Source organism: Metopolophium dirhodum, chromosome 1 (genome assembly GCF_019925205.1).
Source record: "Metopolophium dirhodum isolate CAU chromosome 1, ASM1992520v1, whole genome shotgun sequence".
NCBI classification, from domain to species: Eukaryota; Metazoa; Arthropoda; class Insecta; order Hemiptera; family Aphididae; genus Metopolophium; species Metopolophium dirhodum.
In genome coordinates, this window is record NC_083560.1 from 44,773,674 (window position 1) to 44,798,536 (window position 24,863).

At 29.1% G+C, this 24,863-nt stretch overlaps 2 protein-coding genes across 5 annotated transcripts in view; both read right to left on the bottom strand.

Moving 5' to 3' along the window:
- Positions 1–139: 139 nt before the first annotated feature.
- Positions 140–4,341, bottom strand: LOC132939380 (uncharacterized; the record flags this gene model as incomplete). The annotated part of the gene is made up of 5 exons (XM_061006518.1): positions 140–490; positions 1,049–1,167; positions 1,493–1,585; positions 1,685–1,753; positions 3,706–4,341. Coding segments are annotated over 5 exons (972 nt in total), but the record flags the coding sequence as incomplete, so codon positions are not given.
- A 9,951-nt stretch (positions 4,342–14,292) lies between these two features.
- The window catches only part of LOC132937233 (transcription factor SPT20 homolog), a 133,509-nt gene continuing 122,938 nt past the window's right edge, over positions 14,293–24,863 (bottom strand). For 2 of the 4 annotated variants that reach the window (XM_061004050.1, XM_061004048.1), the window contains one exon: positions 16,718–23,521. In XM_061004050.1, the coding sequence (XP_060860033.1) occupies positions 23,151–23,521 (371 nt within the window). In that variant the 3' untranslated portion in view covers positions 16,718–23,150. The other 2 variants (XM_061004049.1, XM_061004051.1) reach the window with 2 other exon arrangements.

Here is a 24,863-nt window from a genome sequence, read left to right on the forward strand (position 1 = left end):
AATGCCTATTGTGGAGGAGGATTATCGTTTGCTAAAATAGAGTAAAAATAATAACACTGAAGTGAAAAATAACTGTATTTACCGTAATATTTAAGAATACATTTGGTTACCTATAAAAAAAAAACAGTAACTGGTCAAATACGAAGATAAGTATAACCTTGGCAATTAAAGTAAAACTTTAAATGATAGGTGTATACTAGTATACTACTAATGTATGTAGGTTTACAGTTATAGGGTTATTTTATTCTATATTATAAATTATTAATTGCATTTTCAATACAACTCCTTGATTAATAATGTATTTAAAATTACAAAATAATATTTAATTTGTCTAGCACTATTGCTTATCGAAGCTTTTTAGAACGATATTTTAGAAGTGGCTTTGTCAGTATGTATGTCTGTTAATTGTTATCTGGTCCATCTTGTATGAATTATTTATGCCCGATGGTGATCTACGTAGGTATCTGCATTCACAACACACTCCATGTCACTATAAATTAAAAATATTAGTATTATAATTTTAGGAAAGTATAAACTATAGTTAATTGTTGTCTTGGTGTTACGTTTAATTCGTTAATCTAAGGTTCTTTTGAGTCTCTAAAAGATTAACATGGAGAAATGACTTGCATAATAAACTGAATATTATACAATATCTGCAGACTTGGTGTCGTAACTTGAGGTAAAAACAATAAACATCCTACTGCTTGTGGATATGGAAATAATTGTTTTGTTTGGTATAATATAACGTAGATATTTTAGGTCTTAATTGCATTGATCATATGATAAAAATCTCAGAGTTGATCTAATTAAGAAATATATTAATCAACCTATTTAGTTCAACCTAACATATTTAGTGATGATTCATATTTAATTTATAAACCGAAAATATTTGATTATGTATTTAATATTTCTCCCCTCTTTAAATTATGGTATACGATGAATAATATTGTTATACTGAATAATTTTACAAATAATTATATTTCAATATTTTAAAAACTAGGTACTACGGAGATAAACTGATATATAATATTCACTTGATTGTATTTACTATTTTCTGATCACAAATGTTTGAAAAAAAGAATATGTGTCATTGTTTAGTTTCAATATCATTGGGTGATCTTTCATTTGTATCATTGTGATAGTTCCACTAATCAATAATACAAGTACCTGTAAACAAACAAACAAAATTAGAAATTAAGTATAGTATACACTAATACAGACCAAAAAACAAAGAACATATTAAAAAAGACATTTGTCACACATTTTTGTATATTAACACATTAGAATCTAATGATCAGATCAATGAATCCATCAGATTTTCGTAACTCAATAGTGTAGGTCAAATATAATATTATTACGGAAAATATTCCATGAAGATAAATAGATTAAGAAACAGTGGTTCAATTAGGTAAACAACGATTATACATCAAACGAAATAGAAATATACAATTCTTATTATATGATTGGAGATCAAAAAATAAAGAATACTTACAGATGTAACGAGATTTAAATTTATATCAAAAAATCCAAATGCCGAAATTTGGTCCGAATGGCAAACTGATATTTGATTCATAAACATTTTAATCTGAATAAAAAATATTAATAATTATGAAATAATTACTGTAATAAAATGAAAACTAATAAGTTATAAATAATAATACAAAACACAAAATATATATTTTACTTGTCGTTTTATGTCCAAGTGCAAATTTGAAATTCGGTATAATCGTAGATATGATATAATCTCCAATCTCTGTACAAATATGTTTAGTTTTAAAATACATGACTATGATCTGGTTAAAAATTTATTTATTTAAATTAATAGTTTTTTTTACTAGATATACTATATGGCATTATAATAGTTGTTTACAGAAAATAATATAATATACTTAGGTACCTACCCGTACTGGTATGCAGATTCCTACAGTTTTATTATACGATCCTAATAAGATTTTTATCACATATTACTAATAATATTTTTATTCTGACTACAGATGGAAAACTAATCTATGTGGGTGCCGCTCTAATGTATAGTAGGTTACAAGTGGGTCACTGTAATGGATGGTGTTATATTTGAACTAAATGATAATATTATATCATTGTATAAGAAAACGATTCTGAGCGATTCTGAGCGATTCTGGTCAGTCATCCTATGATATTACTAAGTATATTATTTGATGATATTATTATGAATAAAGTAGTTTATTTGTATCATATTAACATGGATCTTGTTTTCAATGTACAATCCTTAGCTATAAAATTTGAACATTTTATAAATGTTTAACTACAGAATAATCATTAAATTTTAAATTTAATAGGTACATTTTGTCAAAATTCGAACTTTAAATGCTGTTAAAAAAAATTGTGCCTTTAATTATTTTTCAACTGCTATTTAACAATATATGAGGAGCCTTGTATTGAAATTTCACGCTTTTTTATCCAACAAATACAATTTTATTGAAGTATAGCCAATGAAAATATAAACTTTCAGTAAAATGTTCATGTATCTACAGTTATTCGTTTTTGAATAACAATAAAATAACAAAACCGCTACATGAGAAATCGAGTAAATATCCAATATTGTAAAAATATGAATTTCAAACGCTCATAAAATTGATTTGCTTGTAGACATTTTTTTTTTTTGAGAAAGGTAGATAAACTTATGAGGAATCTTGTTTTACATTTCCAAATCTTAGATTTAAAAATAAAATTTTTTACGAATTCTCAACTCAAAATAATTTGCTAATTTTTGTGATTTTTCCGTATTTTGTCAAGATTTGAACTTTAAATGCGTATAAATAAAAACTGTGACTAAGGATTTTTAATATTTTTCAAATATCCTTGTAACAATATATAGTAAGAGCTTTGTATTAAATCGTCAAGCTTTTTTACCCAAAAAATAAAGATTTATTGATATTCATAGAAAAAAAGACTAATACAATTGGTAACAGAAAATGTTCCTAAACAGTTCAAAACAAAACAAAACAAAATATTTTGATTTTATCGTGTATAGAAAATACAAATATAAACGACCAGTGAAAATTGCATGTACATACGTTCGTTTGTTTTATAGTTACATCAAAAACCAAAATCGATTTTGTGTAAAAATTCCCGCTTTTCCTTAATTTGTATATTGTTTTTCCCGGCGCTTTTGAAAACTATTGAATATTTTAAAATTTGACCTGCCGAATGCACCAACTAGATTCACTTTCCCATCGAACAAAATACTGTGTTGAAGAAAATCAAAGCAGTTTTGCTGCTCCAAACGGTGGTGAAAGACACGAAAATAAAAAAAAAAATAAAAAATAAAAAAAAAACACATTATTGTAAAATCTATACATTCATTGCTCCGCTCAGAATCTAAAATATGTAGGTACTCTATTCCTACTTCACAGCTCATTTAAGTAAAACAATAAACCATAGAATCATAAAGTGCACTTATAATATAGATAGGTAGGTTATGTTAATATTTATTGCTATCTCTTTAGGAAAACAAATTTAGTACTAATTACCACAGGACATTAGTTTAGCTTACCTAAGTGTTATAACTTTAGTTTATTTTGAGTATTTTTTAGTATTATTTTTTATACTTAATCTGGTATAGAATCTAAGTTTTTGAATGAAGCATTGAAGATAAATATTAGAATATGAATAAAGGTAAAAGTTGTAGAAAATATGATGGCGAAATGGCTGAGTTTGAGTTACCTTCTCGTTTATGAATGAAACGAATGTGATAATAGACATCAAAAACGTGACGCTTTGTACGTACATTGCCAGCGTTAATATGTTTTTAATTACATCTGGCTTGTATATTGCACCAAAAATGAGAACTAAATAAATACTGCAGATCATATTGATAAAGCTGAATATGAAGAAACCCAAAAGCATTGGACCGTAACCTAGAGTAAACATGTTTAACAAATTGCAGAGTTCAGCGTGTAACAACCGCGTGTTTTCCATTAAAACCACAATTTCGATGTGTGTCCATTGGTCGGAGACGGGGACTAAGTCGGCAGGTAGACATTTCCAAAGATCGTTTAACGTCTGGAATCTGACATACATATTTTGAAGAAAGAAACACGAAGATATCACAACTACATAATCCATAATAAAAGGTATAGTGAATAATACATGGTGTATCAGTAATTCAATACTTATAATCTGCATGGGACCAAAATATAACTGTACAATTTTAAATCCAATAAAGTATGCAAATAATGAAATAAAAATCGTAGACCATTGTATTTTTTTCCATGAACGTCGAGGGATCAACAAATGTGATGAAAGTGGTGCAATTTTTTTGTCAAACTCGATAATTCCATTAATTAATCTAAAAACAAAAATAATGAAAAATAGATATTAATTTACCAATTATTAATATAAATTATAAAATGTTGCTCAGAGGTATTTAATTCGAGTAACTACCGCGAGAATTGAAAAGAATATTCAACTAAGTGTGTAAATATGTAATATTTATTTTTAATTCTACTGAAAGCTAGTTCGTAAATTATGTTCTGAGGTTCTCCCTTAATTATGCCATGCCTAGAAGGTATGTTATTTGGGTATGAACTATGACAACATAAATTATATTGTATAGTTGACAAAATGCTTCAATCTTCAATTAAGAGTGTGGATTATGTAGCTAACATAATCTAAAGGTATGTATTATGTATTATGTGCATGCACTTAAAAGAAAAACTTTAGATATATTATGGTACTTGAAGTATTCATTAAGTGACACTGTGCAATCTTGATTTGAATTTCAGTATAATCGTAGATATCCTATCATTTTTAATCGCTCCAAAAATATAATATTAAATAAAATATTTTTTACGTAACTATGCAATTTATTTTAAGAGGACGTGAATAATACCTGCATGTTTTGTCTCCGTCTTACAAGTGCGTAACATAGCAAATTTTACCCACACGTGTAGCTCCGTTTATTTAAAAGGAAATTAAAGTGAATTGACCTCTTATAAAATCTTAAGTTAAGATTATTATCTAGGCAACCTCATGCCAGATTTTTATTATATTTTACTTTTAAAGCGAGTTATGAGTATTTTAAAACTGTAAATTATTTGTACATCTTAAAATAATCATAACTCGCTTTAAAATAAAAAGGCCATGGCGTTGAACATTACAGAAATTTGACATTCACTCTAAATTTTAAACTAACGGAGCTACACGTGTTCTGCTGAGCAGTAAAATGTACCATGTCACGCACTTGTAAGACAAAGACAACACATGCGTGTATCACGTCCCCTTAATTATTGAGGTATGCGATCTATTATAAAGCAACATAGATTGCCCATAACATTATCAATCATCGCGGTTTCTTTTAGGTTGCCAACACATAATTTTTTTCGGGCGTAAAACTTATTAAATTATTGTCCGTCATATTAAACTGGTCCTTGGACAACACCATACAACAATGTCGATGAATCTAAATTTACTTAATTTCTCAAAACCAATATGTACTTTAAAAGGCCAATGAGACAAAAACATTAATAAGTTTATTTCATAAGACCTAGAAAAGAGACTAGTGAATTCAAATTAGCATTCAAAATTGAATAGTCCTGGATAGGAATATTTTAAAACAAAAACTATCGATGGCTTCACACAGTTTGTCGGAGTTTGCTTATGAAATCGCTACAGTGCGATGACAGGAGGAAAGTTATATATTTATTTAGATGCACTCCTGTTGACGTTCAAGTTGAACGACAAAATACTTGCTACAATGAATTGCCGGTACGATATTATAATAAAACATACTTTATAGGACCAAAAACTCACGTATTGCTACAACATGGCACTGAAATTGATTGCAACGCACTACTTCCATCAGCATATGAACACGGGGGCTTATGGTTAGGAATAATAGCTTTTTTATGTCCACTTTAATCGTAGAACCTCGAATTTCACAAGAACACAGTTAAAGGTTTCTTAACTGCTCTAAAGTATCAAATAATTTTTGAAAAATAGGTCCACCGAGACCAAAATAGACCGGCTTATCACATACAAATTATTATTAAAACCAATAACAACCATTTATAAACAAAAATAAGAATAATAAGAATAATCACAAAATCCTTGTTTAAGAACATCCCCGGGTGTCTTCTTTCCCAATGTCTAATCTATCTCTGTACCAAATTGCATCGCAATCCGATGAACGGTTTAGGAATAATAAGGACCTAGTCAGACGAAAACATGTTTTGTCTTTTATATATTATATAGATTATGATTCATCGCACTATAGTTAATAGTAGATAAATGATAATATACGATGCCTTATACCTACCATAGTTTTTTTAAAGTAAATAATAAATAAATTGGCCAAATATATGAATTTGAATTAAAACTATACTATATGGATTATTATTAAATACGTGAATTAACATAAAATTCATTATATATTAATATCAATAATTATTAGACTCGTGTTTCTCAACCATTTTGATAATAATATATAATATAGCAACATACTATTTATCAGGAATGGGCAAACCGTGGCGCGTGTCATCACACAAACCACTTTATAATATGTAACCACATAAAGTACACAGTGGCACCACGCGAACCATATACTTTTCACTATAGTATAATAGTATGTATTTAAATGTAATTTCCGCAGTAGCGTATTTAGGCCAGGGCCTTGAAAATGTGTTCAAGTAGAAGGGTACAGTAATTTTACCTAAATATTAAAAAGTTAATTAAATGTTACAATGTTATTGTTTTAATAAAATATACTTTTTTCCAAATACTCGTAAGCGTCATTACTCATTAATCATTATTGGCAATTTTTTAAATGTTTCAAATTTCCAATAGCTACAGATATAGACTACTTAGAGAATCGATTGGGTACATAATATAGTTGCTCTTATAAATTATTATATCCGAATATCTGATCCTAAAAATGTTCATTCATTAGATGCAGGACTTATTGGGACAGAAAGTGATAAATGCATTTTTTTATATAAATTTCAAAAAATGGATTTTTGAACAATACTTACTCCTTAGACGTTTTAAATTACCCTGGTGATTGTTAAATGATAATACAATTAAATGAATAAATGCGAGTCGTTATTCGCATCACTATTAATATTAATCGATATAATATTACAAAAATAAAATTCTGAGTTTATTTTCCTGGGTGAAGACTATTTTTGGGTTTACCATTTACCTTATTTACAACTTATATGTATGTAAAAACCACACCAAATTTTAAAATTATATCTATTTTAAATTAAAAATGTTAATGTAGCTACCGTTAGTAGGAGAATAGGAATTATGACAGGGGAGTTAAAATAAATGTTAGGGGGGCTTATCCCTCTCCAAGTTCGCCCCTAGTTACAGTGGTTACAGGTCAAAATATTTCTAATCAAAAATATCTCCAGTACAAAATATATATGAAATCACAATTTAAGGTTGTGGACGATTGAGTAATGTAATAAAATTAAACAAAAATTAAATAAATTGAGTAAATAACTAATATAATAAAATATAATAAAAAAAATTTTAATATTTATGTAATTATTATTACAAGTACAAACTAAATTATTATATTAAAATCGATTAATTAATTTATTAATTACATTAAAACGCGTAAAACTCACTATATTATAAATACAGTCGATTTTAATATAATAATATTTAGTTTGTACTTGTAATAATAATAACATAAATATTACAATTTTTTCATGGGAGATATTTCAATTAGAGATATTTTTAACAGGAAATATTTTGTACTGGAGATATTTTTGACTAGAGATATTTTGTCGGAGATATTTTTACGAAGATATTTTGACCGGTCACCAGTTACGGCTATGCCACTGAGTTCCTGTGAATAAAATACTTAAATAAAGTACATCGGTACTTTTAAAATTACCAAAAATCATTTAATATTTTCTCCGACATTATAATGAAGTGCTATACAAGTTCTCATCACACATTAGTTACTATTACATAACAAACTTGAATTATAATAAAAACGAATATAATAACTATAAATTCCTTAGACATTTTACGTTCAAATTTACTTGTACAACTTTTACTTAACACATAATAACATTTTATAATTTGATGTTTTCGGAAAAAATTAACTCAACCCATTATTTTACTATTAGCAAAATACATTTCTTTTATAGCAATATAATAATATTGTAATATCATCTATCTGAGCATTCATATATTTTATAGGTATTATTATATAAAGGATAATGTAAGAAGGAACCAATATTTTTTAATAATTAAATGAAAAAAAAACAAAAAAAATCCTTATGTTCTCAAACTGATAACTTTAGTTTTATTTATGTTATCCAAATAATTACAAATAATTACAAACATTAATTGAATGTATACTATGTTTAATAGAAAAATCTAGAAGTGATTTGTAAAGAAAAGTATTCAGTGAAGAAAAATTTGCCTAAACTAAAAAAGAAAAACTTATTTTCGGTAGCAATGGTAGTACTATAGTACTATAGTGATAATGAAGGTAAAAAGTATTTTGCATATAAACTTTGAATATAATATATTATATTGTGTCAGTATTTATGTATAAAATTTAAGTTTAAATTTATTAACAATATGCAGGGGTGGCCAGTATCCAATGGCGTATGCTTGATATTTTGATGGAAGAATTACTAATAAAGTAATAAATATTTTTAATAATAAATTATTTTCCTTAAATAAAAAATTAACGGTATACCGTTAATGTATATGACACATGCATATATTTTATTACTTACCATTTACTATATAATAATATATATTTTCTATTTGGTTTAATTTTTTAGATATTGTGGGATTCATGATTCAAAACAATCCTCTTACCACATTTCCACCACTACAACCACCTCTCATAATTATAAGAGCATATATAGTGGGGTCATCACAAGAGCTATTCGACGACTATAGATACTCAAGACACTTAGAACCAGGCCGTAAAACCACTCACAGTGTTGAATCTAAAGGAAGGTTTTACACAAAATCGCAACTGTGATCTACCACTGAAATATTGCTACCACCACAACCACCTCCCTTAAGAGGACATCGCATCCGCGTGTGATCTTGACGTCTTACAAATGTACAACTATTTGTGCAAACTACTTTTAAAATACGGTAACAACTTCGTGCAAGGAGAGAATTTGTGGACAAAAATTTCGAAAACTACCTGTAAAATTCCAAACAGTAAATATTTTTGTGTGAGGTGCAAATAGGTGACAACGAGTGTGTAATCTCCGCGTGATGTGTGACACGGTAAAATCAGGGTGTTCTGAGCGGGACGATCCCACTTGCGCATGGTGTAATTAACGGGGAGAAAAAAACAATCGTTCTGTGGATATACAAATGTAAACAACTTACCTAAGAATGGTAAATTAATAGATGTGCCAATTCATATACAATAAATACAAATATTTATCGATAAAAACATTTCCTACGCATAATACGCAACTGTATACTACTGGTTTTTTATAATATAAAATATATATTATGTGGAATTCTGGAATCCATAACCTCGAATCGCGAATCAATTTTTTACAGAATCAATTTTTTTGGGACCATTATTTTAAAAATTAGGCATCCCTAGTTCAGATTAGCATTCCCATTTTTCCAATTTCACAAGAATGTTACAAGTCATGTCTTGGATTTGTCGGTTTACAGGTCATTACCAGAAACAATGCTATTCACATGATTTTTCGGTCAGGTGGAGTTGGATGAATCATTGGTCATCGTTGATCACAATATGGCTCAATGCCAGTCGTTTTCCAAACTACAAATGACTCAGAGGTCATGTGTATTTTTCAGACTGATACCGTTCCTTCATCATGACGGTGTTGTCCGTATTAACAGATGTTTGGGTAATTCTCAACTCCCAGAAACTCAAAAACAACCCATATTACTGGCTGACCCATTTATCTCATTTTTTTTTCCTTCCCCTGTTCTGGATAGTAGCAAGGCCGTAAATCGAAGAAGACGGTAATGAGCACCAGTGTACCATCAATATTAAAATGGTTGGATAAAAGAAAAACTATAAGTGCTGGAAAATCATAGGTTCCGAATCCGAAGCAATGAATATCTTCGGGGTCAGGATTCAGGGCATATGGTAGTCATGGTCACTAAAATAGTGTATGTATGTCCAAAAAGAAAGTCAGATTCGGGAAATGTTAAAACAACTAGCTGGACCACCGGGTTCTTGTTGGCCAAGAATTCCAAAAGGGGGTTTGCAAGGGAGTTCTATTTGGGCAGTGAGTAAAGTTCTGGTACAGGAACCATAAATTACAAGAAATGACTCGGAGAAAGATAGTGAGAACGGTAATCCTCTGGAGAAAAACTTTGGTCACCCCAAACCTCCAGAGCGTGGAGTTTTCCGGTGAAAACCATTGAGCCTCCAGAAAAAAATCGGAGAAAACGCCAAAACCACGCTAGGAAATCCATTGTAAGTGACGTTCCGGTAATGAATAACAGTTCGTGGCAATGGACCTCGTAAATGGTCCGGTGACGGAAATGTGGTCTAACCAACTGGACCACGTGCATGGGAAATCAATTAGGATTGAAAATGTAAAACTTTTATGAATTTCTAAATGAAAAAAAAGTTTAAAAATGTTCGATATGTTGTTAAAATTTGAACTTTAAACGCGTATAAAAATAATTGAGTCTTTGCATATTTAATATTTTTGAACTTACATTAATGAAACTTACAAGGAACCTAGCATTCACAAGCTTTTTTACAATGAGAAAAAGTTTTTATCGATAATAATTTATAAAGCAAAATTACAAAATTCGAAATATTTCACAAGTCTATAACTAGCTTAGAAAAAGTAAAGATATTTCGAAAATGTTACCTTTTATGGAAAATGCTAATATAAATATTTGGTAAAAAATTCAAGTTTCTATGGTTATTAAGTTTTGAGATAACCAAAAAAATAAAATCGAATTTTTCAATAATTGGTTTTTAGTAAAAATTACCTTTTTTCAGATTTTCTTGTTTTTTTTGAATTTTTATAAAACTACTTAGAATTTTCAATTTATTTTACTTCGCAAAAGTACCAATTAGATTCACTTTTCTATCAGAAAAGATATTAATCTCGAAAATTGGAGCATTTTTACTACCCAAAATATTGATAACAGACAGAAAAAAAAATCACACATCATTGTAAAATCAACACATTCTTCGCTCCGCTCAGAATCTAAAAACTAAATTACCTAAATTTACAATTGATATTCATTGTGATTAAATACAGTTTTTACAAATTCCATTATGCTGATATTTTTTCTTTGAATGGCGAAATAATTGTGTTTAAATATTTTCAGCTTGTTTTTGATTTATAATTTCTAAAGTTATTACTATAATAACTAATTAGGTTCGTTAATGCCGTTTAATTTAATGTAAATAAAATTTTGAATTTCTAATAGATCTGTTTAAGTGCGGTGATATTTAGATGTCAGTTTTTAAAGGATTGAGCTAGATTTTCTAGGATAGATTAGTAGTTAAATTCAATTCTGCGCTTCGTTGAGCATATATTATATTTAAACATTTGATAGAATTGTAGAAATATTGATTATTCTATCGCGGTTCTATTGGTGTCTAATATATAACCTGAGAATTTTGTTTAGAAATATACTAATTGCCATATCTTACCTGTATTTTACTTTTAATTCCATTCAATCGATTGTCAACTAGTATTGGTTGAATAATTTTCTTTGGCGCTTCACAATTGTTTTCTGTTACTCCTTCGTTTTTCACCAGTACCTACTTCGTACTTACTTACCGTATTGAGTGATTACAACCGTAAATTGTAGTTTGTGAGACATAAAACTGAAATAAGTTTTATGTGGCAAAAATTGGAACTTTAAATTAGACAGAATGAAGGAAATATGTAGCATTTAAAAAGCACTAAAGAAGGGTGGATAAAAATTCGCAGTTAATCGCACATGGTAAAGCATATTAAAATCGAATTTAAATACTAAAAAGTAGAAGACCCGACTTTGTACATCCAACAGTCTAAATTTGTATTTTGCGAGGTATGCCACACCACTACTTCAAACTCAAGAATTTACCACTCAAAGGTGAGTACAGAAAACTATTACAATTATTTGAGGTGAAAAACTTTGTGTTACGCTTGACGAATCCAAGAACTTTGAGAGAAGAGTTACTATGGTGTCAATGCGTTGACGAAATTATATAGAAGACTTATAAAGGATTCGTACAATGGTATTTTATTTGAGTTATATGAAAAAGTGAAAAGCTATGGAGTAAGTTCAATTAAAAAGAATATGTGCGATCTAGACAATGTGATTTAATACATTTTTTCAAATATTAAGTATGTTAGAAACGATCTACCAGAAATAAAATAAATTTAATTCATAGAACAACAGATCCAGTCTCGGTGACTCAATCTTAAAATAGATTTTGATCTCATCAGCGAAAAGAAAATATTTTGTCCCGGGTGTGCTCCTGAGAGAGAAAGCTAATAAATAGGGAGAACATTAAAAGACCAAGATGCCTACTCTACTTTGAGAAACATTTGGAACCACTTTAATTACGCAAGATGCAACAACATCAGCTACTATGTTTTCTGCCTATATAGTATAATTTAAGCCATTCAATGGATAATGCTTAATTTTTTTGACAACCTCCAAGTTCCCAAGTTAATGTTTAAAAGTATATATTTTTTTTTAACTTATGATAATGATGTCCAATTCCCGACTAAAAAAATAAAATTTTTAATTGATAACCAGATTCAATTCATTCAAGGATATATGAGAGGATTTTAGTTACGGTAGATTTACCTTTCCTTAGTCCATGCTGAGAATTAATAAGGACACGATTGATGCTGCATTTTATATGCTAATAAGTTATGGGATAAAATATTTTGGAAATATGCGAAATTATAGTTATAGGTTTATAGTTAACGACGTTAGAAATAACACCAGATATAAAAATAGACGTCACAAAACAGATTTTACCGGGAGTAAGGTGCTTTGGAGGTTTTACAATTCAAGGCAAAAAACAAGTATGAAATGACAGAAATTATAAGCATATTATAAAAGTATTTGTATAGGATATATCAGCTAGATTCAAATAAAAGCAATTAATTACTTGGGCGTAAGAAGTAATTCGAGAGAGTAAAACGATTTTTTTTTATCGGAAGCCATTCAGTTTTTTATATAGGGTCAGTATATAGGGTACCAGTTCAAGCATGTCCGTATTCGTTAATAATATAATACATTACTTACACCCAGTGGTATTGTTGTAAATATATTCTGGTATATCTAATTTCTGGAGCTCTATCTCCCAGTCCCCACTACTTCTAATCAATTTAAAATAAACTAGAAATATCTGAAAAGAACTATAAGATTTTTTACTAAAAGCTTTGAAATTTATAATTTTGTATCTAAAACAATATAGTTGATATTTAAGGATTAATTTAGATACCTATAATATTTTACGGTATTTCCCATAAACAGCATTTTTTTCTTTTCTATCTGATGGTAATGGTTCAGCTCTTCTTGACAGGTATTTCATCACCACCTGATCTGTGGTTATTTAATGGTTCTATTCATCAAGAATAGAGTGGTCCAATTATATTAATTTTCGTTATTAATATACAATATGTATTTCATAAATATTACTTTTTACATATTTTAACTTTAAAATTCTAAATAGTACCCCTACCATAAAAGCATTTACTCTCGATCATTGAAGGATGATGGGGCAGGGGCTAGACTTAAACATTTTTCTATTTGTTTTTGACTTTGCTGTTGATTTTTGCGGGTTGTCACTTATTGATCGATTATCAACAATAGGCTCTCAAACTAGAGATTTGAACTAAGTTGTATACAGGATTGTATTAGGTATACCATTTATACATAACAGTGAACCCCCGGACGCTTTTAAATAACGGACACCTCCAAATAGTGGACATTGACACATTGTTTTGAAAACAAACCACATAATTTTTTCAAACAAAACCCGCTGACATAATTTCAGTGAGAGCGTCCGGTAGTCTGAGGTTTCAATGAATATGTTTTGAGCCCCACGGTTATCCATCACAGTCGCATAGTGGTGTATAGCCAAGTTTACACTTTAATTTTATCCCTATACCTAATTATACATTTGGGAAGTGAGTAAATGCTGTTTACCTCCCTAACACTCCTACACCTCTACAGCAAAAACACAAGACCGTGTGGTGTTTTCGCATACCTAATATAATTTTATGACGTAGCTAAGAGTAGTGTATTAGAAAAAAAAATAAAATATTTTTTGAACATCAATATTAGTTAATAATACATAATACAGTCTGTTTATTAGCAATGTCGTGCATAATCCCTATAATATATTGTAGTATTTACTAAAATGATCTAATATATCTGCAGATAATTATAAATTGTAATTTTAGACAAACAAAAAAAAGGCGTTTCAATCGAAAACCTAATAATAATACAACACGTAATAATTATTGTACATTCAAAGATAATCTCGTTTTTATTTTCACAACATTTCAACATTAATATTTTATTCTTTGAATCACATTGTCGTTCATTTTTGTAAATACGAAATAGTAAAATCTTTTTTTTTCATTCAAAAGATAAAACTGGTATATTATTTATAGTTTATAGCAGTATAAATGATTTGTTCCGATATAATTAAACAGAGGTAAAGGTACATAATATATAAGAATCCATAATAGTTACATAATTTGTAACGGTTTGTAATTATTATAATGATATTGATAAAATTATAATGAAAATTATTATCTAGCAGTAGAAATTAAAAAAAAACATACATAGAACAATAGAACATAATAGACACCCAATAAAATGTTATCAAGTGTATTTAAAACATTTATTTATTAACTAACAATGAAGTATCTCGACAAACAAACAAACTAAAATAATGATAATATTAATAATAATAATAATAGTTATAATAAACAAACGTTACATTACATTTACCTATGTTATTATATGAAAACGAATTAGATTTAGTTTAATCGGACGAATTTTAAATAGTTAACAACAATTAGGGAATAACAAGATAAAAAAGTTTAAGATTTCATACACGACAAAAATTACATAACTATTATAATAGAAAATAATTTATTGGTAGTTATAATACTTGTAATTGTAATAATATAGTAATAATATAATATCCAACAGAGGTATAACTACAATTAATATTGTTTTTTGATCAAGTACAATCAATAAAAAAACAAAAATGCATAACTCGAGATAATTGTATATATTATTACTTGGTGGAATATTAGTAAAATGTACTCGTCCGATACAATGATAATATAAATATAATATAGATAGATATTTGTAGATTTAAATTATTATATATTTTTTTCAAGTGAATATTAATAAATACGTAAGTGTAGATGTGTAGGTTAAGTATCTATTCCTATTGATTTATTTTTAATATTATAAACATAATAAATTTTTTCTCGGTAATCAATATTGTTATTATTATTATACAAAAAGGACTCATTACTGATATTTCGGTTTCGATAAGTAGATAATTTAAGGTTCTACAGTGTAGGCCCTACATTATATAAAATTTCGTGCCATGCGCGTAATATATAGGTACCTATATACACATATATTGTGTTGGCATCTACATGTTAATCTCGATTAGTCAATGAAAATGAAAAATATTCATTAAATTAAATTTTTCAATATTCATTTCATATCGGTTATAATATTATATATTATTATGTATGTAAAGCGTGTGTGGGCATATATAAATAAATGTGTACATAATATACTTAATACTGAACCGATAGGTATACTTATCGTGTAATGACATCAAGGAATATTATTAATATTATATTATAAGATACAACAGAACTTTAATATTATCGCCGTAATAATAAAGGTACACATTAATGTTTAAACCGAATATAAGCTAAAAAAAAATTTTTTTTTAATAATCCCAAAAAGTGCACGAAAAACTGTGGTGAATAAAGTCATGTTTTATTTGTGATAGCTATATTCTAACGCGTTGCGACAATGTGTAGTAATCGAATATGTATTATAATATTATAACAAATAACAGCTATATATATATTATATATATGTATAATTTTATGTTTAAATAATAAAAGAAAAAAAATCGATCGCACACTTTTTGGTTTCAACTAGGTATAAATTATATTTTTTCTAGTAGGTATACATACGTAAATGCAAGATATAACAGTGTGAAAAACGAATAGGATGATCATCTATATTAATTATTATTATATCATAGGTATTCTTCTCGTCGCATAAGTATGTACAATACGTCTAATATTGCTTACATCGAAGAGTAAATAAATTAAATTTTCGAAAGATAATAAGTAACAATTTCAAAACTATATAGGTAACAGTTATACAAGCGGTGATATTGTTAAAAAATGATTTATAGAGTAAAATAATATCGAAGGAAACATTATTGTATAGTGGCAGACAAATCTCTACGTCTAATACCTACAAGCACAATACGGTATATGGAACAAAACTGGTAAAAATATTTAGAAGTTTGATTTTGATACCAAAAATTGTGCCCATCGAAAACTGACAATTTAAACGCGTAATAAATCTCAGTCTTTTGACCTCAACAATTTCCTATTACGATAAGCTCCCAAACCGGATTTTTCTTAGAATTTTCTGGTAGTACTTTGATCACGTCGACATTTGCGGTCCAAATTCGTTATGTTATTCTTCTATCTTCCTGAAAGCAAAATTTTTTGTTTTTCAATCGTGTTTTGATTTATTATATGTTCTAATTCCATTAAAACAATATTTCCACCAAGTAACAATATAAAATTGTCTACTGTTAAGTTATAATATACTTTATTAAACATGCTACGATATTATAATATTGTGTTTCAAATTTCCAACAGTGTTTCTAAACGATAATAATTAACTATATAGGTAGTTACATAATTCACTCCTATCGAGAGTAATCATAATAATATTATAATAATTTATCAATTACACTCGTTATAAATTAAAATATTATTATTAAAATATACTATAATATTATGTAGCCATATACATAGGTGAAAATGCTAAATCGTTGCATTATATATTATTCAACAAATTCATATTATAACGCATATACCTAGTAACATATTTTATTACAACGGTAACACTTAACGTGGGCATTATATAATGTGTATATAATATAATATTATAATATATTTCTAATTGCGTTTAAATTTGTCAAGATATCAAATCGAATACGCACGCGTTAACAATATGGTAACGATAACCGTAAATATATTATATTATAGTTAAAAAAAAAAAAATAATAACAAATTCAGTAGAGCAAAATAAGGAATTTGGTGGATATGTAATACAGTATATTATCAAGTATAAGTAAATTATTATTATTATTATTATTATTATTATTATTATTAATATTTCAAAGACACTTATATTATAATAGGTAGGTATTTGTGTATATTTTTTTTCGCGATAACGCGACGAAACTTTATGAAATATAACACACAACACAGACGAAACGCGTCTGCAACTTCACTTGCAGTGTCAATACTTATTTTAAACATTTTTTGATATGATGAAACACAACTAAACGAGAAATCACCGTCGGTGATAATAGTTTTACTAATATTATAATGATAAACACATGATATTATGGAATACTGTTTTGGTAGGATTCGCTAAAGTATGACCTGTATGCCGAGAGATTATGTAATAATATTATTATGGTTATAGTCATTGGGAATTGAGTACGATTTTATTTAAAATAGGTAATGTATTTGTCGTGTCCGTATAAAGTTATAATATTTGAAAGTACTTCATTTTCTCAGATGAAGTATAATCATGTAAAATCTATATTATAATGTTCTCCGTTTTTTTTTCGTACTATTTTTATTATTTATTTATAGAATTATATTATTATTATGGAATAATATTTGAATGGTACGTACACAACAATAGTACGCGGTTTGTGACGTACGAAATGAATTCAAGTATTAATAATTTATCTATGACTAGGTAATTAAAATAACATTATTATAATATTATATCTAATGTGATGTACAGCGTGATTCTTTTGGCATGCTCACTAATTTCTGGCGGGTTAGGTAGGTTGGTAAATTATAAAATTATCACTATAAGAGGTTTCCCGTCAAAAATCAACGGGCTACTATATACCAATAGGTATATGTCGTGAATCACCCTGTATAACGTTTCATATATACCATATTATTATGATATAATATAACGTAATTTTTACACCGACAAACACACTATGGTGTAGATCAATATATATATATATACACATAAATATATAGTTAGGTAATTAAAGTAATGACACACAATAAAGGTCTTAAAATTAAAAAGTCTTATGAATTACTCGAGTTTTGAGAAAATTATTGAACAATCTGGTTGAGGAATAATATTATGACAATACCTATATATTATAGTAAAGTTGTTCGACGGACATATATTTTATGTGCGTTTTAAAAATAACCGTCTTATATAGTCGAAGTAAATCCCTAAGTATATTATAGTAAAAAATATACTCTCAAATAACTAAACAAGTCGCACGAAAACATCATAAACATCGATTATTATTATCATTATTTTTCCTACCGCCTCAAACCGCAAACATAAATAAGGTACATATAATAATAATATATATATATATATATATATTTATGTTTTCATTTTAATTCGATATTATTTTAACTTGATACTTATACAACTACAAGTCTTAATAATACATTTAATATGATAGAAATATTTATTATATTACCTATGTCAATATAGTGCTTGAATCGCATGGGTGGTAGTGCGAGAAGGGGGGGGGGGGCGTGTCCCTCTCCTGTTTAAAATATATTTATTCGTTATAATATAACCTATATCCTAATCAAAAAGACATTTCAATATCCGGGTACGCACATTTTTTTATACTTTTCTATCTCCCTTCTGATTTTTTCCCAATTGAAGCCCTGTTTGATTGTATGTTATCTCACAAAAAGAGGCATATAGAAAATCCATACCAATTCGCCGGTAAGCATCTATGGAATTCTATAAATTTGATTTGTATAGGCCGTCAATCATACACCATATTATTATATTACATATACATAATATTATGTTAGTGACGAATTTTTCATTTTGAGCACAACAATACTGTCCATAAGTACCTATACAGTTTGTGGCAACATTTTATTATACCTAATGTCCTATACCATGCGGATAATCCCGTGGGCAACAATTTGTCAACTGATCCGGCCCGGAGATTAGAAGGATTATTAGGAGGATAAAATATTTATTGATTATTTGTTATTAAAACTCAGTATTTATAATTATTTAAAACCTTATAGTAGGTACATCATGTGGGCCATCACTGGGTTATCCGCCACGTGATTGTTGTCTGAGGCGGCGATTGAATTATATTGGAGTACTTCTCTATAGCATTTATATTATTATACCTACATATTATTATCTACCTATTATACACGGCATCTATAGTTTTTAATTAAACATAATATGATACCGTTGAACACGATTAATTATTAAGTTATATTCTGCGTCCATGTTAAGAATATACCACTTTCGCGCACGAAGACTGAGCCACCGATAGCTGCTTGACGATTGCTTTGCGTTCTGTGATTGGCCGACAGTCATGGGCAACGACTGCCACCGTCACGCCACCGCCGTGCATACAGAGAATCAAAAAAACATCGCGATTTTGCGTGGTTTTTAAACAATAACAAAATGTACAGACAAGAAGGTAATAATTCGCAAAGGAATATTATAATATTATGTAAATAAAATGTATGTGTGATAACCGCAAGAGTTTACGTATACACTCAAGTGGAATCAAACAATTGATAGTGTGATAATACAACTCACTACGTATACAGTTGCAGTTGCAGCCGACACTAGGGCGCGCTGTGGTGCCCGTTTTGTGGCGGTGATGCACGAACACGACAAGTTTTGATCGACCAAGTGGTATATTCTTAATGTGAATGGAGTATAAACGTTTAACTTATGATCACAAATAAATAAATCTTTTTATATGTAAAAAATAAACAAAAGATTAAAACAAATGACGACGAAACATTCGGAAATGATTAATTTTTTTAATAGTTAATTAATTCGATAACAGGTCGATATGACATCATATTATTATCTAACGAAAACTTCTAAAGTTAAGATTCGACTAGACTTAGTACACACCAAAAACGGCAGTATACAATACAATTGGTAAAAAATAGTTGTGGTTAATATTATATTACGTTAGTAACGAAGTCTGAAATATTATGTAATTATTTAATTATTATAATTTATAGATTATACCTAATATTATTGTGCTTTGATATTACTTAGGTTCATTAGTTACATCTGAAACATGAATTAAAACCGATTGATCAATTCGACTTACAAATTATTTTTCATTTACTTTTTTTTATTCCATAAAATTTGTCAATATTGAGCTTGTGGTAATAAAGAGTGTGAGTTATTTTTTTATTGCAAATATAAATCAATTATATCTATTGTTTTAAACATATACATTTATGAATTATTTTTGCAGCAGTATAAAATCGGCGTACATTGCAATAATTATGATAGGTATACCTAACTGTACGTCTGTACGTTATAGCATATCCATCCACGTTTGTGACTATAGTATGGTTCATTTATTTATCGAATTATGATACGAATCGGCATTATTTTTATTATTATTTATTATTCTTTATAATTATGCGTAGGTATTATGTAAAAAAAATAGTTCAATTTGTTTTCAAAACTACATAAACCAGTAACCAAGCGGCAAGCTCGTTTAACACTTATCATTTATCAATGCATGTATATACCTACTTATATATTATTTTTTATTTTTTATTATAATATTATATGTGATTTCTAACCAGTGCGATATATAAGTAATAATTGAAAATTATCATTGTTTGTCACCCTTTGTGGATTAATATAATATATACCTAAACGACCATTAATACATTTTGATATTCTTATAACAACTTTTCGGTTAACGTTTACGTCTGCAACGGTATCAAATCTAATACCAAAAAGCTGTATTTAAAACTGACACGATCGCGCACACGTCGAGATCACTGGAGTTGATTGATGGCTTATAACAATAAATTAGGTACATAATATTATACGTCTTATAGTATACCGTTTCGAAATGATTTGAAACCACGAGGAAGCCCTTAGAATAGTTAATACCTAATATTATTGTTTTTCGCCAACCTTCGACGTTTTAAACGATAATTATTATAGCTATTAGAAACTATTGAAGCTTAGCATTATTTAATTAACAATGTAATACGTCTTACGTTAAGTGTCAAGGGACGAGTCTTATGAATAACAGATTTAGGTGTAGTTCAAATCTGGCATGTGTAAGTGGGGTAGGTAACGGACAAAAACGAAAATCGATATACGTTTGTGTGATTGATCGATACCACGTGACGTGAAATGATCGATTACTGCAGGAAAACACTTCACCGTGTCGTGACAAAATCCCGTGTAATCTTATACAATACGAAACGACAAACTGGAAAGTTTGCTGGCTGATTAGGTAGCGATTTCCATTCGGAATGCCGCAAAACACTTAGTTTATAGTTAATAGTTTAAACGTATGAAACGTACTAATAATATCGCCAGAATACAACATCGTCTGTACGATTATTAAGTCGATTTCCGCGTCGCATCCGACAGTAATAATAATAATATATTACCTAGATCATACATTCCGCGGACGCTTTTGCAATGAAGCTACATCGTGAATCACAATTATAGTAAACATAAACCACCATTCGGGAAGTAACGATACGACACATATTATTACTAACTTAAGCCTATGTAGGCTGTATACGTATAATTTGGCAAACGGTCGAAAAACATTGGACGGCGTTCGTACGTTATACAAAATACGGTATATGGACGTGGTAATAATATCAGTGGGTATGCCTACAACGGGTACCTAATAATATTTTCAACTTAGATGCTATAGATTCGTTGTACAGTTATTTTTGTTGTACGTGTAAGTTTAATAGTTATGTGCGTTTAGTACCTATGTACAAAGAATGTATGTTGTATAGTATATAGGTATGAACAGTGTACACTCAGTGCCGTGTTCACAGGAGAGGGGAAAGAGGGTCTATTGGATTTTTTAAGATCAGCGGCAACATTATTTTGTCGAGTTTAATTTTAAATAACATTTCTATGCTTCATAAAATATTATTAAAAACAAGGTTTTTAAAAATTAATTTAGTAAATATCATAGATACTATTTTTTAGTGGACATTTATAATTTTCTAAACATTAACGAATTTATTTAACTCATAATCATATTGTGATTATTAAATAAGACTTATAGTTTTTACGATATTAGTAGGTATATGAGAGTAAACAGGGCACTGAGTAGAAATTAATGTACTTTGTGTAAATGGTTCGTATTTTCGAGGTGTGAAATCCAATCGATTTCGTACGTAAAATATTATGTGATTATTATTGTGCATGTCGATCCGGCCGCCCACCGAAAGTCATGTGTACATGGGCAGTCGTACATTGGGGTCAAGTGAGGTATACAATACAATAATATGTATATAACATAACAGCTAAGTATAGGTAAACTAGAAGGTAATTATAGGTACATGGCTGGGCTTGAAATCGATTTTAAATATCGATAAAAAATCTACTGAGAAATCAAAAGTAATATCAAATCGAAATAATGATTTAAATTAAAAACGAAATTAAAATAAAATGTATTAAAAATTTAAAACTTAACAATAGCCAACAGATCTATAATAATATTGTTCATCGGTAAAGTAGTTGGTAACTACTAATAACTAATATTTCGATTTCATAGCGCGTTTGGAATGCGTGAACGGTGATCCTGCTCGTAGGTTAAAATCGAAATGCAAATCTTAAAATGTAAAAATTATATTTTGATTGAATAAAAAAAAGAAAAATTATATCGAATATCCAATTACGAATTATAAGAAACGAGTGAAAATCGAAATTAAAATGGAAAATTTCCGTTCGGATGTCAAGCCCCGACACATGGAACACATAATATCATTATAATCGTCTTATTATTATCTATTTTTATTATTATGTATTATTGTAAGCGACGACGTGTTTGGCAGTTGTTTTTATCCGTCTCACAGGACATTGAGAAAGTTGACTTTCTTCTGCATGGCTTTCTGTTCGCCGTCTAATAGCACGGAATCCGTGATCGGCGAACTTCCCAGGTTCTCCAGCAGCCTCCTGCTCCTGGTCGGCATGTCCGGCAACAGCGGCATGGCGTGCGGGGGCGTGTAATCGCCGACCACGCAGCCGACCGCCGTGCCGTATTCGCCGCCACCGTAGACGCCACCGCGGCGCATGTAATCCTCGGCGGCCGCGGCCGCAGCGGTCCGGAACGTGGACGCGATCCGCTCCATGGACCGTTCCTCGGCTATCTTTTCGGCCGCGCGCGCAAACACTTGACACTCGTCCTCGGTCATCGGCCGCCGTCCCGCGTAGCAGCCACCTGTTGTATACGATATATGCACAAAACGCCCCCGTCACGCTTTCCCATGTCGGTTCCACTTATAGGTACGTTATATAATATATAATATATATATATATACAGTAGAAATCGAGTGTATCATAAAACGACACCGTCAGGCACGTGCTAGCTTATTTTGGGGGCTGGGGGTGGGGCAAATTTTTTAGTCGATATAGGCACCGATAAATTTCTGTCGTTATTATGTATAATTTATTGTATTATTATTGTTATTATAACCATTTCTCAAAAACAACTATTTCAAAAAAAAATTCAAAATTAAATGTCAAAAATGTTAATATTAATAATATTATTAGGCCATTGTAACCTAATATTGGCACATGTATATTTTAATGAGAGACAATAGGTCTTAGGCAATCGCAATCTTGTCGCCGTTTTTCGAGGCTTTTGTATTAGTCGTAAATGATAATATTATAGTGTGAGTGCGGTAGCGTCCTAACATGTCAACGGCACCACTGGCCAAAAATTAAAAGCGTGATTTTTACTCAAAACATGCTTTACAGAAAAAGCTCTCATACCTCGTAATGTGATCTGATCTCATTGTTTTTTTTCCTTTTTGCTAGAGAAAGGATGATTTTCTACAAAGCACATTGTACTTTGATTATTTACGTTGCTTAAGACAAAAATAATAAAAATAATCTTGTGAAAACTGATCAATTGTATTATACTATATTATTATGGTTTAGAAATACTTCTTATAAGAATTCATTCTCTTTGAAAAAATTATCAAAATCAAATTACTTTACGCAGCGTTTGAGTTTTTCTGTGAGTGATGTTTTTGAGCAAAAATACAGGTCGCTTGCAGGCCCGTTAACATAATATGTATAATGTTAGATTTGTTTTCCTTAAGATTTGAGAAATATCTTATAGATGAAATATTAATATTAATATTTATAGATAAGTTATGTTATATTATTTTGTTACGTTTGTATGATCATAATTCATAGTAAATGTTACAAAAGAACACATACATGTGTATAATATAATATTATATTAGTGATAGTTTATTTAATTGTTTGTGAACTAACATTGTTTATATAAAAATAGTTAAACTAAACATTTTAAGATTTTTTTTTTTGGGGTTCTTAAAAATTGACGTTTTTAGACACAAAGATTTTCTTTCAATCTACCGTTCAAAGAAAAAGCATGGACGACTACATAGTTATTTAATGAATGTAAGGTTTCACTCTGAATGTGGGTATGAAAAATCAGAAAAGCAAAATTTTCCAGTTTTTGTACTGTACTATGCCTTATAGATACATTTTTTCCCTACAAACATCACTAGGCACTACTAGCAACCACTCGA